Source organism: Cimex lectularius, unplaced genomic scaffold (genome assembly GCF_000648675.2).
Source record: "Cimex lectularius strain Harlan isolate CLEC.00 unplaced genomic scaffold, Clec_2.1 scaffold15, whole genome shotgun sequence".
NCBI lineage: Eukaryota > Metazoa > Arthropoda > Insecta > Hemiptera > Cimicidae > Cimex > Cimex lectularius.
In genome coordinates this window covers 853,216-868,791 of record NW_019392667.1, presented here as the reverse complement: position 1 = coordinate 868,791, position 15,576 = coordinate 853,216, and the positions used below count along the sequence as shown (strand labels likewise).

Here is a 15,576-nt window from a genome sequence, read left to right as displayed (position 1 = left end):
TGCTTACAATCAACAGTCACAGAGCAAGTCGTTACAGCTTCCCCAGCAGCATTTCGAGCTTTACACATGTAAGTTCCAGAATCCTCAGCATATGCATAAAGGACGTCAAGGGCAACAAAGCCAAAATCGTATGTTGTTTTGAATCTATGGCCTTGTGGGATGGGTCGTCCGTTTCGGAACCACTCGACTTTCATTGTTGGGTCATTCACCGGTGTCAATGTGGCTTCTAGATGAGCCATTTTTCCTTCTGGCAAATGCTCAATGTTCTTGAGTGGTCTGCCGAATTGTGGTTTTTCAGTAACAGTCGGCTCTTGTTCAACTGTTTTCTTGTAGCGCGAGTCATCCTCAAGGTACTGTATTTTCTGAAGAGCATCTTGATGCTGAGTGTCTCTTATAATTCCAGCACGTGCTGTAAAGAAAATAATATGATAATTGGCTGACCAAAATAAAAAACAATTATTTGAAAGAAATAAATGTTGAATTTTTATAGTTAAATATATGCTTTGAAAACTTACGTTGTACATTGAGTTTTACTGAAGAAACAGCTTGTCCTAATTTATTAGTAGCTCTGCAAGTGTATTCTCCAGTATCTTCTCCATATACAGTAAGAATATCAAGAGCAGCAAAACCAAAATCATAGGTAGTTCTAAATCTATGCCCAGTTTGAAGAGGTACTCCATTGTGGAACCATTCAACTTTGAGATTTGGATCTGGGTATGGTTCAATTCTACATTCGTAATGAGCACTCTGTCCTTCTACTAATTGTGTAGGACCGTTGAGTTGGGCTGAGAAATAAGGTTTTTGGGTAACAACAATATCTTGCACTTCGGTGCGTTTGTACTTTGCGGAATCTTCAAGGGCCTGGAGTTTCTGTAGGGCTCCTTCGTGTTGTGTCTCAGTGAGAAGTGATGCTCTCGCTGAAATAGAATTGTCTCAATTGAAGCACAAATTATCAATAGTAGTGATTTTCTACACATACATTGTACAACTAGAGTGGCCGATGTGACAGCTTCTCCAAGATCATTTGTAGCCCTGCAGGTATAAGTTCCAGAATCTTCAGGATAGACATACTTCATGTTCAAAGCGACGTAACCAAAATCATGCATTGTCGTTACACGATTTGCTATAAAATAGATTTAAAAACAAGATAATGAACATAAAATCTTGACAAGAACTGACAGCCAAAAATATTATATACGTACATGCTGAAATTGGCACTCCATTTCTTAGCCACTCAACTTTGAGCCTTGGATCACCTACTGGGATGAGTCTTGCTTCAAAGTGGGCATGTTGATTCTCAGATGTTCTCAAGTCTCTCATTGGTTGTGTGAAAACTGGAGCTTGAGTAGCAGCTTCTTCAGGCCCAGTTGGTTTGTGGTATTTAGGTTCCTCAAACTGATTGAGTTTGTTGAGCGCTGATTCATGTTGTGATTCAAGGTATATTGATTTTCTTGCTACAAATGTAAAACAATTTTGTTAGTTTTATTTTAAACATTCAATATGATATTACATACATGAAACATTGAGTGTTGATGAAGTGAGAGCTTCACCATTAACATTTTTTGCTCGGCATGTATAAGTTCCTGAGTCTTCAGGTAAGCAGTGAAGAATGTCTAGAGCAACAAATCCAAAATTATTGGTCTCGGTGAACCTAGATCCGGATTTAACGGGCTGGTTGTTGTGGAACCATTCAACTTTCATTGTGTTGTCACTGACTGGAATAAGGCGGCATTCAAAATGTGCCCTTTGTCCTTCTTTTATATTACATTGCTTGAGGGAAGTTGTGAAAACTGGAGCTTGTGTCGTAGTTTCTTCTACGACTTCAGACCTATGATATTTTGATCGATCTTCAAGGTATTGAATCTGCTCAAGTCCTGATTCATTTTGAGTTGATGTTACAACTTGCGAAGAACTACTGCATTTAAGTGAGCAAGTTGTTTCATCACTACCCAACAAATTGGTCGCACGACAAGTATATACTCCAGAATCTTCAGCAATGAGATCAATGATATCAAGAGCTACATAGCCAAAATCGTGAATTGGGCGGAATCTGTGACCAACAATGATCGGACGACCATTTTTGTACCATTCAACTTTAAGGTTGGGATCTGTTACAGGTTCGAGTTTACATTCGAAATGAGCATGTCCACCTTCTCTTAGATTTTCAGCTGATTTTGGTTTTGTGACAAATCTTGGTTTGACCATCACTAGTTCATCAACTGTATCAGTTCGCTTATACCTTGATGAGTCTTCAAGGTACTGTATTTTTTCCAATCCACCTGGGTGTTGGGACTCAAGCAAAAGATCTTTTTTAGCTAAAAGAAAATGTAGTTTTGTGATTTATAATATTAACATGTAACATCGCTAAATAATAATAAATACAACTTACCAATAACCCGGACAGAAGAAGAAGTTACAGCCTCTCCTAGTTGATTTCTGGCTTGACAAGTGTAAACACCTGAATCATTGGGGTAAACACTAAGTAGGTCCAAGGCAACATAGTCAAAATCATAAGCAGGCCGGAATCTGTGACCTACTCGGACTGGTTTTCCATTAACAAACCAGTCAACTCTCATCGATGGATCACCAACTGGCTGGAGGCGGCACTCTAGATGTATATTTGTGCCTTCAAGTGTTTCAATGTTATGAAGAGGGCGTGTAAAGACAGGAGGTGAAACAATCGTCACATCTTCTTGTACATGTTTTCTCATTTTAGAATCTTCAAGATATTGTATCTGTTCTAGTGATGATTCATTTTGGGTCTCTGTCACTATGTCTGATCTACTCATGACCTGCAAAAAAAAAGCGTTAGTTATTATTATTTATTTATTTTGCAATTTAATTATTAACTAACCCTAACACAAGCAGATGTATGAGCTGAACCAAGGTGGTTGGTCGCTCTAACAGTATATTCTCCCGAATCAATAGAGGTGACATGGACAATATCTAATGCTACATAGCCAAAATCATAGTATGTACGGAACCTTGATCCAACAGTGACTGGTTTTCCGTTTTGGAACCATTCTACCCTCATCGTAGGATCTCCCATGGGCTCAAGGCGACATTCGAGGTGAATGTTCTTTCCTTCATTCACTGGAGGTGGATCGCTCAATGGTACTGTGAAGACGGGCTTGGATTTTGAAATTTCTTCAATATTGTAAGTTGGCTCAACATGCCTATATTCTTCCATTTGTTTTGTTTTGTCATAAACACCAGAATGCATGCTTCTTGTGTCAACTGCTGCTCTTGCTATAAAAATAAAAAATAATTAAATATTGTTTTTTATATAATTTTTTAAAATCAAACTTACTTTCTACTTGCATTGTGGCCGATAGTTGAGCTTCACCTAATGCATTTCTTGCAACAACTGTATATGTGCCAGCATCCTCGGCTCTTACACTGAGGATGTCTACAGCGACATATCCAAAATCGTGGTAAGTTTGAATTCTATTGGCAGTTTGAAGTGCTTTGCCATTAAAGTACCATTCGATCTAAGCAAATTCATTCAATATAATTTATTTGATATGTATTAATAAATAGTGTTTATTGAGCATACCTTCATAGTTGTGTCGCTGAGAGGTTCAACCCTAGCTTCAAAATGGGCTCTTTGACCTTCCACAATCTTATTAGTTCCCTTGAGTGGTCCCAAAAACCTTGGTTTCTGGGTCACACTGGCCTCCTCCTGTTGAGATCTCATGTAGCGGCTTGAATCTTCTAGGTGTTGAATTTTCTGAAGGCTCGATGAATGTTGGCTATCCATTATAACATCTTGACGGCTAACAACACCAAGATTGGCTGATGTTGTGGCTTCACCGAGTTGGTTGTATGCTCTGCAGGTGTATCGGCCAGAGTCATGTGTAGCTACGTGTTTTATTGTTAGAGCTACATATCCAAAATTGAAGAAAGACGTGATTCTGGAACCTTCAAAAGCAACAATGTTAATATACATTAACAAAAAACAATTTAATAAATTCACTAAAATTTGACTTACTAGCTTCAACTGGTCTTCCGTCTTTCAGCCATTCGACTCTTAATGTGGAGTCACCAACAGGTTCCAGCCTTGCTTCAAAATGAGCAAATCCACCTTCTTTGATACCAAGTTGATCTTGAACTTGAGTTTGGAAAACAGGGGGTGATGTGCTTTCTGGTGGTTCATACATTGCCTTCTTAAGGGCCTGTTGGCTGTAAGCTTCAAGAGCTTCGACACTGTCAATGTACCTTTGCTGTTCAGGTATGCCCAAGTCTCCCGTAACACTACTACGAGCTGAAAATTAAATTTTTCATTAGTATATTATAATTGTTCAAAAAATTAAAAGCAATACTTACAAATTACTTGAACGGATGATTGTGATACTGCCTCTCCCCACCTGTTAACAGCTCTGACAGTGTACACACCAGAATCTTCTGCTCTCAGATGTAAAATGTTCAGAGAAACATATCCAAAATTAAATATGTTTGTGATTCTTGAACCTTAAAAGTTAATAGGAAGACAATCAGGGCATGTTTTATGTTAATTTAGTTAAATTTAAATACATACTGGCAGTTATTGGGCGACCATCTTTAAACCAGTCAACTCTCATGGTTGGATCGCTTACTGGTGTAAGCTGTGCTTCAAAATGGGCATTCCTTCCTTCCTGTAATTGTCCAAGATCCTTCAAAGGCCTAATAAATGTGGGCCTTACGGGTGATATTTCCTCAAAGCTATCTGTTCTCTGATATTTAGAATAGTCCTCAAGCTGTGAAATGTACTGCAAGCTATCTGGATACTGACTCTTTTGATCTATACTTGCACGACCTAAATAAATAAATTTAATTAAGCTGTTTAATTTCCATCAACTGAAAAGTGAACTTACTTGTTACTGTGAATCTTGCTACAGACTGTACTGTTCCAGTATTTGATGTAACAACACAGGTATATTCTCCAGCGTCTTCTGGAACAATACTCAGCATATCCAAAGCAATGAAACCAAATCTGAATGTTGTTGTCATTCTTGAACTGGCTGGCAATGGTTTTCCGTTGTGGTACCATTGAACGTTCATCGACGGGTCACCTACTGGCTCTACTCTTGCTTCAAAATGTACTCTTGCACCTTCAGTCTGTGACTGGTCACTCAGTGGGATGATAAATTGCGGTGGTGGGTATACCTTATCCTGTTCACCTCTTGGTGATTTTGGTGCAGATCTCTCAACATGTCTCAAATATATAATTTCTGGTTCTGGTGCAGGTCTGTAAAGTCATTTATACATTAAAACTAATTACAACAACTTGGGGGTGTAAAGAAATTATTACTCAGGCTGGATAACTGTGGTCGGCGTTGGTAGATGCAGCCTTGAAGGTTGGTAAAGATCTTGTTTTACGATTTTCTGCACATGAACTCTTGCCCTTGTTGCAGTAGAGCCAGCCATATTCTGTGCCATACACTGATACCATCCTGCATCTTGAGGTTTGCAGGCAAAAATTTCTAAGGTGCTCCCGCCTCCAGATGTCATTATCGATACATCATTATTGCTTATTATTGGTACTCCGTCCTGTATATTACAAACATTACATCAGTCATTTTGTGACACACAAATATCAATTTTTTTTACCTTTTGCCATGTGATGTTGGGGACAGGAGTTCCAACAGCCCGTGCAGTTAGACTAACCGGTTCTCCTTCTTTTACACTCACTGCACTAAATCTCTGTACGAATTTCGGTGAAACAACAAGCTCCTTCTCAATCACGTTCAGTTTGCACTGCACAGTAAATTAAGTTTATAAAAAATGTAAGCATTAGAATAGTATTTAGTATTTACTTCAAATGAAGTCTCGCCAGCCTTGTTTTTAGCAACACAGGTCACTGTGCCTGAATCATGTCTTGACACATTTGTAATCATTAGTGCATGATTTCCACTTTCGTTGACAAGAACTTTATGAGTGGCATCATCAATAACTTGTCTTCCATTGATAAACCAAGTGACCTCTGGATAGGGCCGCCCAGTGACTCTGCAGTCGAATCTGGTCATCTTACCTTCCGTTACATCTCTGTCTGTACAACCTCTCGCAAAATTTGGAGCAATCATCTTTCCTTCAACTGACTCTGTTTCTACAAAACTTTTCTGACTCAACATCTCCCTGAAATTAGTTATTAGTATTATTAATTAGTATTTCTACAACAGGAGGAATATTTTCTCCAAAATAGTACCTTAATATTTAACAATAAATTATATATTTGTCATACCTTTCATAAACTTGCTCTTGCTGAGCTGAGGGTTCAACTGCTAAGTAAGCTGAGGTTACAACACATCCTGAAAAAAAGAATGTTATTTAGCTTATATGTAGTTTCAAACAAACGCTTTTTTAGCAGTAGACAAAGATTCACTTGATTTATTACATTTATGTATCCTAATTAAATAAAAGAAATTCACTAAAAAACTCGACAATTAAAGGATACGTAGAAATTAAAAAATCTGTATTAAGTTGTAATAATTTTTCAGTACCTTGAGGGTTTTCGGCTAATAGCGTATAATGACCACTATCCTGAGCTGAAACCTGGTTAATTCGTAAACTTGCTTGTTGATTTGAATAAGTGGTCTGGTGCTTTTGTGATGATGCTAATCGTTTTCCATTTTTAAACCATGTCAACTAAAAAAGGAAAAATGTAATTTCTTATCTAAATCTAATTTTTTTAAACTTATTAGTTGGTTAAGTTACTCACCCTCGGTTTTGGATTAGCAGGTACGACAGCAGTGAAAACGGCATCAGAGCCTTCATTGAGTTTCGAGTTTCGTGGCTTGGCCTGAACCTGTGGAGGAGCTGGTGGTCCAAGATGCCTTTCAACCACTGTGGATAGCGACATGTCACTCTCGCCTGCATATCGCCTTGTGAGTGATTCTCGGAATGATACTTCCCTTAGGAGCCGATATTCAAAAGTGTCTACTTTAAAGTCCTGTATTGAAAATTACAAATTAAGGTTAAACAGTCAAATTTAAATCCCTTAAAATGAAGCCGATGCTGTTTGTACTGACTTCTTCAACGGATGAAAATCCATTGGTATACTGCATCGTTTGCGTGCGTTGCATTGATTGTGTGGTCTGCATCTGCTGCATACCAGACTGCGTCATTTGTTGGGTCTGTTGTCTCATTTGGGTTTCTTTTCTCATGCCTTGGGGCTGTACTGGCATTGCAAGTCCTAAGGTAACAATGATTTGTAAATAATGTTCAAAATCCGATGAAAATTTTTTTCAAATACCTTCAGGCTGTATATATACGGAGCAAGTAGCTTCTCCGAATTGATTTCTAGCAGTGCACGTATATTCGCCTTCATCTCCTGGTCCAATTCGAGTGATGCATAGAGAAACATTCCCTGTCTGTTCCTCATAGCTCAGTCTATGTTTTTGTGAATCTGCACACAGTGTATTAAATTTAGATTGTTGTTTATTACAATTTTAAATTTTCAAATCAGATTAGATATAAACGAATTACCAAGGAGTGGCCCTCCTTTTCTCGTCCAGGAGACTACTGGTCGGGGTTGTCCGGTAACCCTTCCTTCAAACAAAGCATCGCCGCCTTGGGCGAATCTAGCATTGCTGAACACCTTTTCAAAAATAGGAGGTGTTCCATCGGGGCTGAAATTAAATTAAATATGAAAAGAACATAAAAGTGTGAAGCTACAGATGGAATAATAAAACCCAATACATAAAAACCTTATCATTGGTAATATATAGTAATGATACTTACAAACTTGGAGCTAGCATCCCCTCTTGTACTATCATGCCTTGAACTGCAAACAGAAAAATGCCATTTTAAATTTTGTCAAAGCTAGAAAGTACTCAGAGTGTTATAAAAAGTAAACAATTTTGCCCAAGTTTAATCTGAATCATTCGAGATAAAGGACTGAGATTTTATCTAGAAAAGATGTGATAATGGAAGCCAAATTCATTCAAGGAACTATTGCATGTAACATATAAACCACGACACAAATGGCATAAGGTATAAAAGTATTTTATTAATTTTAAATTTTCCACTGAAAATTTTAAAAGGAATGTTGCCTTTTAATGTTATGTATAATACCATTATTAATTAAAAACACAAATCTATAGTTTGGCCAATTTTGATCTTCCTGGTCATCATCCTAGCTGCTTTTAACAAAGGAATGTGTGTTAAGTGCCAAACTTCAGCTTCTTCATTTGTAGACCTCAAAGAAACTTCACAAGATGAATTACAAATGCATTATGTTAAATTAATGTGGCTTGTCAATCTCTTTGCTGAATAAAAAAATAATCCATATTGAATAAATTAACGAGTAACAATCAGTATTGTAGCACCATCTCTGATCAAGAAAAATTCTCACAAAGTAATAATATTACCTTAATATTTTACTGCTTTATTATCAATTATAGTTTTTAAAAAACTTCGCCCAGTAGTTTAAATTTTTAATAAATAAAATTAATTTCCATTAGGGGAAGTTTTTTTTTTTTAAGAAAATATTTAAAAAATTACGAAATTTTCAAGTTATGTACTTGATTTTTAAGAAATACAGTCCCCTGATATTAATAATATTAATTAATCTCTTGGTTCGACCAATTATGAATGTAATTAACTTTTAATGTCAAAATATAATTTTTGGGGGGTTTTTAGTTATCCAAATGGTTAATAACTAAAATTGATTTTTATTAGTTTTTTTTTTTTTTTTTAATGGTTCATATCTATCATGATCCAACCTTTTGTGCATAAAAAGAAAATACCTAAAAAATTACAAAATGTTCAAGTTATGTAATAAGTTTTAAAATTGATTATTGATTGTTACTTGATCTTGGTTCGACCAAAATATGAACGTAATTAACTTTTATTTTCAAAATATAATTTTTGGNAAATGCATTAACAACTGAAATATATTGCATAAAAAATACATGGTTTGTTTAGTTCAAATAAATAACCACATTCATATTTTTCTTTACAATTAATTAAGGATTTTAGTTGAGATAAAAAAGTCAGTGTCACGAGCGGGATTCGAACCCACGACCTTCGGCTAGACACGCCGCTACTCTACCACTTGAGCTATCGTGATTTCGATCCACTCGGACACCAACTCAACCCCACCTTTTGAATTTTCTCTCCTTTTTGCCATTTTTCAATATGTAATAAGTTTTAAAATAGATTATTTTAAATTAAACTTTTTTTTTTTTTTTGAATGGTTGGTATCTATCATGAGCTATCGTGACCTCGATCCACTCGGACACCAACTCAACCCCACCTTTTGAGTTTTCTCTCCTTTTTGCCATTTTTCAATATGTAATAAGTTTTAAAATAGATTATTTTAAATTAAACTCTTGTTTCGACCAAAATATAAACGTAATTAACTTTTATTTTCAAAATATAATTTTTTTAGATTTTTTTGGGGGGTATTCAGTTATCCAAATGGTTAATAAATAAAATTAATTTTTATTAGAGAAAGTAATTTTTTTTTGTTGGTTGGTATCTATCATGATCCAACCTTTTGTGCATAAAAAGAAAATCTTAAAAAATGACAAAATATTGAAGTTATGTAATAAGTTTTAAAATTGATTATTGATTATTATTTGATTTTTAAGAAATACAGTTCCCTGATAATAGTAATATTAATTAATCTCTTGGTTCAACCAAAATATGAAAGCAATTAACTTTTATTTCCAAAATATTTTTTTTTTCTTTTATTTATTTTTTTTTGGGGGGGGGGGTATTTAGTTATCTAAATGGTTAATAAATAAAATTAATTTTCATTAAAGAAAGTAAAAATTTTGTTTTGGATTGTTGGTATTTATCATGATCCAACCTTTTGTGCATAAAAAGAAAATACTTTAAAAAATACAAAATGTTCAAGTTATGTAATAAGTTTTAAAATTGATTGTTAAATTAATTGTTTCGACCAAAATATGAACGTAATTAACTTTTATTTTCAAAATATAATTTTTTGGGGGTATTTAGTTATCCAGAATTTAAAAATGCTGTGTTAAATTGCTACTTTTCACCATTCCCCAGGTTTTTAAAAGTAAAATGGTTACTTTTTCTCTCTCATTGGCTCGTTTTCGATACTCGATAAGTACAAAAATAAATTTGAAATTTTCCTTTTCACGTAAATATTTATCTCGTCCTCATCAATAGTCGTTTTCCTGACATGGAATCTCACCGGGCCGAGGGACACGGTGGGGGTTTCGGGACTATTTCTGGTCCATGCCAACGGATCGCCTTTCACGATCCATTCTAGGAGCAGCTATCTTTAAAAACCACCCCTCCAAAGGGCAGCACTCCAAGTGAAAAACGTGCGCTGCACATGTGCAACGCACGGGGATGCTTTCAAACTCGGAAAAAATGGGCGAACAATAGGGGCTGTTGCTCTGGTGGAGCCGCGCATCTGCATAATTGAGAGTTAGAACTGACCTTACGGATCTTAAGATTGCCATCGGCACCAAATGAGTAGGTGTTTCTGTTCTCATGGAAGAATGCTTGTGCATAATAAGAGTACAGTTAACAATAATAAATATATTAGGTTTCGTGGTCCGATTGACCAATTAAAATCTTTTCAATTAATTAATCTTTAAATAAGGTATTGGTTGAGATAAAATGAAAAATGGCAAAAGGAGGGAAATTTCAAAAAAGCGAGGTTGAGATGGGAAGTGTCCGAGTGGATCGATAGCTCGTGTAGAGCAGCGGCGTATTTAGCCGAAGGTCGTGGGTTCGAATCCCGCTCGCGGCACTGACTTCTTTATCTCAATCAATACCTTAATTAAAGATTAATTAACTGAAAAGAATAATAAGTAGATTAAACGAGTGGTCAGTTCGTGCGTGTTCAAGAACCAACAAACCATCGGCAGTGATTCACAATAATTTCTAAAGCAAAATAACATAATCAACTTTTTTACTACGATATGGGAAAATCATTTTTTAAACAGAGCACAAATTAATAGGCTGTATATCCTTTTGTTTTCCTTGCAAGTTAATTGATCGGAAAATAAAAATAAAAAAATAAAACGGAAAAGGTTGCTTACTAGGATTTCATATATTTAACAATTTTTTAACATAAATAATAATTTAAATTGTTAATCTATTTTCAAATTAATCATTGTAAACATATAAAAAAATTGTTTTTCACCTGCACACATTATTTTATATATATGCAAATAGGCATAATTTAGTGCTTCTTTTTTTAATACACCTAATCCATTGATGAACGATAAATACAATTCAGATAAAGCATTTATTAATTATTTAATTATTTTTTTGAGTTATGAGAGTTTTTTATTTTTGTGTTTTTTTGTTTGTGGTCGGAAAAGTGCTAAAGAAAAAGTTGTGCGGGTGTTGTTTTTGCGAGTGACAGGGATCGAAAAACAGCAAAAGATAGAAAGGAAAACAAAAATATAGCGAAAATAGAGAAAAGAAAAAATTAAAACAAGAGTAAAAGGAAGAGAGAATAGAAACAGGCATAGAGAGGTAGATATTGATACTGTAAGGTAAAGGTCCCGGGTTCGAATCCAGCGGCCCTGCATTTGAACTCAAGTTACAAACGGGCTTTTCACCAAAAAACCGAGGGTTCATATAACCTCGTGAAATATTTATATATAACAATATACTGATGAAGATAAAATCGACCACGACGACTAACGTGTTTAGGTTCTGGTTTCTGGTCAGGTAGAGAAAGAAGTAGACTCCGTGATCATTTGTCAAGCTTTCGGCCTTTATAAGACCATCATCAGGGCCTGAATAAATATTACAATGAAATAATATAATGTTGTAATATTTATTCAGGCCCTGATGATGGTCTTATTAAGGCCGAAAGCTTGACAAGTGATCACAGAGTCTACTTCTTTCTCTACGTGACCAGAAACCAGATCCCACACACATTATAACAATATATATAAAAAGAGAAAGAAAAACGAGATTACAGTAATTAAATAGACCTATTAGTTAAGGGGAGAGCTAGAGTGTAATGTGCAAAACAAATTTTAGTACTTTCTGAACTTGTTGATCTAGCGAAATGGTATTTTAACCTTCATTGATTATTTTTTTTAAAATTACTTAAAGATTTCTATGATCGAGGTGAAACAATCTAACGCCAAAGGTTTAATTTAAATACAGTTCCATTTATGGAAATCCGTTGGAACTGACTCATCACAGCCCGTCCTTCCTTTCTCAACTCTGGTCTCTAGTAAAATAATCTAGGTCGGCGTCTGGGGAGATGTCTTACGCCCAAGGTCCTTCCTTTCTCAGGGCCGTCTTAGGCATGGTCGCAACCAGGACATACAAATGTATACAAATAGTATAAGTATATATAAATGAGTAAAACGACAAAAAAATTGCATAGGACTTATTTTTCACCCACTTGATTTTTTTTTAATTTTCTCGATAAAAGAAAATTCTGCCCTTAATTTGACTCATTTTTTTTATCAATAAATATTTGTTTATGCTGTTTTAAATTGGGAATATCAATTAGAGGTAAACACACTTAATCCTTGATCCAAAACAAGGATAAAAGATTTTTCAATGTTTACATTTTACGAAATTTAAAATGTTTATTGTCTCATTTGAATTGTGAAGCAATAAACTGTTTAGTTTTCATCTTTGTCTTCTTAATGTCAATTTTTAAACTTAAAGTGCTGAGGATGTTGCGCGTTGGACGTTCCAATAAGGTATGCGGCTATCAGCATCGGAGTTACCTACGAAACTCTCTCTACATCAGATGTTTCGAGAAACTGGGTCCTACCATAGAAGGTCCGTTCTGGACGTCCTAGGGTAACAGAACCACAGGATGACCGTTGTTTGACTTTGAAAATTTTGCGAAACCGGGACCTTTCTGTTGTTCGAGCGATTCATCAGCTCCAGGACGTTCGAGGAGACGATTGGTCTGCTGTACTTTTTATAGATGAGTGTAGAGTTGCTCTACGATCTTCATGGGCGTGGAAGAGTGTGGAGAAGGCGAAATGAAAGTTTGTAAGTTTTCCCAGAGCCAACTATTTCAACGTAGCTCAGTGATGGTCTGGGCGGGAATTTCAATGGAGAGTCGCAGAGAGTTGGTTGTTGTTCGTGGAGGGTCTTTGACGGCCAATCGCTATGTGGATGAAATTTTGGAACATCATGCGTTGCCTATCCTCGATGAAATCAGCGATATCTAATGCATGATAATGCCCGTCCACATGCCGCTCGCATAGTACACACATCAGCATAACATCAGGCTCTTAGCCTGGCCAGCCCGTTCTTCAGACTTGAACCACATCGAAGATGGGATAACCTCAAAAGACGAATAAGAGCACGTCCATCACTTCCTGATACACTCCACGATCTTGAAAGGCCTCTTCGCGAAGAATGGGCTAACCTCCAGCAAAGAGACATTTCCAGAGTGGTAGAAACTTAGAAAATATGCCGAGGCATCTTCGAGATATAATTAAGACAAGAGGAGGAAATACGCGATACTGAAATGTTAATTAAAAATATAAAACAAATTTTATCTGTTCGTCTTTTTTTCTTTTTTCTTAGCAAGACAAAGACTCAATTATTAATAACGTGAAACTTTGATTAATATATTAAAAAAATGTACAAATCAAGTTATATTATAACTGGGTGGAATTTTTTGCCTGTCAGTGTAACTAGTTTGTACTGTTTTGCTGAAGAAAATTCCGCAAAGGAAGATTAATTTTTTGGGCGAGTAAACATGATCGGATTATGGTTTTATCGCCGGATCATCGCAGAGCAATCTGGCAATAAAAAAAACCATAAGCACTGGTAGACTTTTCCAAAAGATTTACGGCCACTTGTGACTCATGCATTTCATGTCGCTGGCGTTCATTCAGGCGTTCTGTACGCGTGAGATAAACAGAAAACGTGATTTACGGTTGACTTGACGTTCGGCGTCAAAATTCTTGAAGCAGTTTCAAAACGCGACAGGCGCCTGAGTGGTGAAAGACTGAAAATTAATGTGTACGTTTTGAAAGAGGGTGTCCTCTTGAAGCATAAATCAATTAGTTCCTAAAACCAATGCAGGAGCATAAGTTTCATTCTTCAATGCAGTGTTCAGTTGTTCAATTGTGAAATTAACTAAACATCTATAAAATTTTCCAAGCAGATAATTTTATCAAGTAATAAAACACATTATTGTTATTTTTAATTTCAGAGTGGCAGTCCAGTGTCTGGAGAACGTATGACAATCGGAAGCAATTAAACTTGGTTTTCATATGACTTAAGCGTTGAGTTTAGGATTTTTTTAATGAAAAAACCAATTAAACCAAAGCTGCAATCGATCTAATCGTTTTTTTTTATTGAATCAGCGAAAAGATAAAACTCATGCTGCAGAAGTGATGAGCATCAGTTCGTGAGTAAGGACTTTGGTGAAAAGTGGAAAATGAGCGGAAGTTAATGGAACCGCTGTGAAAATCTGTACCTCGTTGACAAGGACGTCACAAATAGCTTTTAATTAATTTAATTGTACGATAGATGAACGGATCATTAATTGCCATGATGAATGTTTTTCCTATTTTTATTGCCTATTTGCCTCTTTTTTTTGGCTGGATTTAAGCATCAAAAATCAAGATTTTGTCATAATAAAAACCCTTAAATGTCTAAATAAAGGTGTGGCTAGTGTAAATAACATAAAAATAACGAGAGAAAGGGGTTAGACAGATAGAATAGATGGATTGATGGATACTGCAGATAATAAATAAGTAAATAGATAAGTAAGTTAAAGATAAGTAAATAAGTCAACGAAGTAATCTGAAGAAGACAGACGGAGAAAATGAAGATGATAAGAAAATAAGAATAACAAGCAGAAGCAATCAGAGAGAAGAGCAATGAAATGAAAGATATTTTAAATAACTATGTAGAAAGTTGTTAACATACAAACAAAAAATAACTATATAGAAAGAGAGAGAACGAGAAAAAAAGAAAAAATTAGTAAAAAAGGAAGTAAGTGATAAAAAGAGACAGAGGAAAAATAAAATGTGAGAAAGAAAGACAATCAGAAACGAAGGTAGAATTAGAGAGCTGCACAAAGAGAGAGGGAAACAAAGAAAGAAGGTGAGAAAAAAGAAAATGAGAAGAGAGGAAGGAAGAAAAAAAGAGATAAAGAGAAAGAAAGAAATAAAGTGAGAAAAAAGAAAAAGAAAGAAAGTCAGAAAGAAAGGATGGAAGAAATAAAGAAAGATAAAAATGAGAGAGAAGTAAAGAAAGAAGGTGAGAAAGAAGTGAGAATGAAAACTTTGTTACCTCGTGAGAACAACTTCCCTTAAGGATAAAAAATGGGGACAGAGGTAGAAGTAGAAGTAGAAGTAGAAGTAGAAAGAGAGAGAGAGAGAGAGAGAGAGAGAGAGAGAGAGAGAGAGAGAGAGAGAAATTGGTACAAAAGTAAGTAAATGATAAAAAGAGATAGAAAAAAAAGAAAAAGTGGGGAAAAAGAAAATCAGAACAAAACGAAGGTAGATGTAAAGAGCTACAGAAAGAAAGAGGGATACAAAGAAAGGAGGTGAGAAAAATAAAATAAGAATAGGATAAGGAAGAAATAACAAGAGATAAAGAGAAAGAAAGAAAGTGAGAAAAAAGAAAGACAGAAAGAAAGGATGGAAGAAGAAAAGA

The 15,576-nt window shown here is 35.4% G+C and overlaps 1 protein-coding gene across 2 annotated transcripts in view; it reads right to left on the bottom strand.

The window, feature by feature from the left end:
• LOC106673577 (titin) overlaps positions 1 to 15,576 on the bottom strand; it is a 151,636-nt gene that overhangs the window by 62,349 nt on the left and 73,711 nt on the right. For both annotated transcript variants that reach the window (XM_024225167.1, XM_024225168.1), the window contains exons 20-42: positions 7,720 to 7,762; positions 7,465 to 7,607; positions 7,232 to 7,384; positions 7,008 to 7,171; positions 6,698 to 6,928; positions 6,480 to 6,624; positions 6,221 to 6,287; positions 5,796 to 6,114; positions 5,590 to 5,736; positions 5,291 to 5,529; positions 4,854 to 5,227; positions 4,538 to 4,795; positions 4,327 to 4,470; positions 3,992 to 4,264; positions 3,557 to 3,921; positions 3,311 to 3,491; positions 2,855 to 3,249; positions 2,390 to 2,792; positions 1,515 to 2,315; positions 1,203 to 1,454; positions 980 to 1,123; positions 516 to 917; positions 8 to 409 (exon numbers count right to left, since the gene is read on the bottom strand). In XM_024225167.1, the coding sequence (XP_024080935.1) occupies positions 8 to 409; positions 516 to 917; positions 980 to 1,123; positions 1,203 to 1,454; positions 1,515 to 2,315; positions 2,390 to 2,792; positions 2,855 to 3,249; positions 3,311 to 3,491; positions 3,557 to 3,921; positions 3,992 to 4,264; positions 4,327 to 4,470; positions 4,538 to 4,795; positions 4,854 to 5,227; positions 5,291 to 5,529; positions 5,590 to 5,736; positions 5,796 to 6,114; positions 6,221 to 6,287; positions 6,480 to 6,624; positions 6,698 to 6,928; positions 7,008 to 7,171; positions 7,232 to 7,384; positions 7,465 to 7,607; positions 7,720 to 7,762 (6,045 nt within the window). The remainder of the gene's footprint in view (positions 1 to 7; positions 410 to 515; positions 918 to 979; positions 1,124 to 1,202; positions 1,455 to 1,514; positions 2,316 to 2,389; positions 2,793 to 2,854; positions 3,250 to 3,310; positions 3,492 to 3,556; positions 3,922 to 3,991; positions 4,265 to 4,326; positions 4,471 to 4,537; positions 4,796 to 4,853; positions 5,228 to 5,290; positions 5,530 to 5,589; positions 5,737 to 5,795; positions 6,115 to 6,220; positions 6,288 to 6,479; positions 6,625 to 6,697; positions 6,929 to 7,007; positions 7,172 to 7,231; positions 7,385 to 7,464; positions 7,608 to 7,719; positions 7,763 to 15,576) is intronic.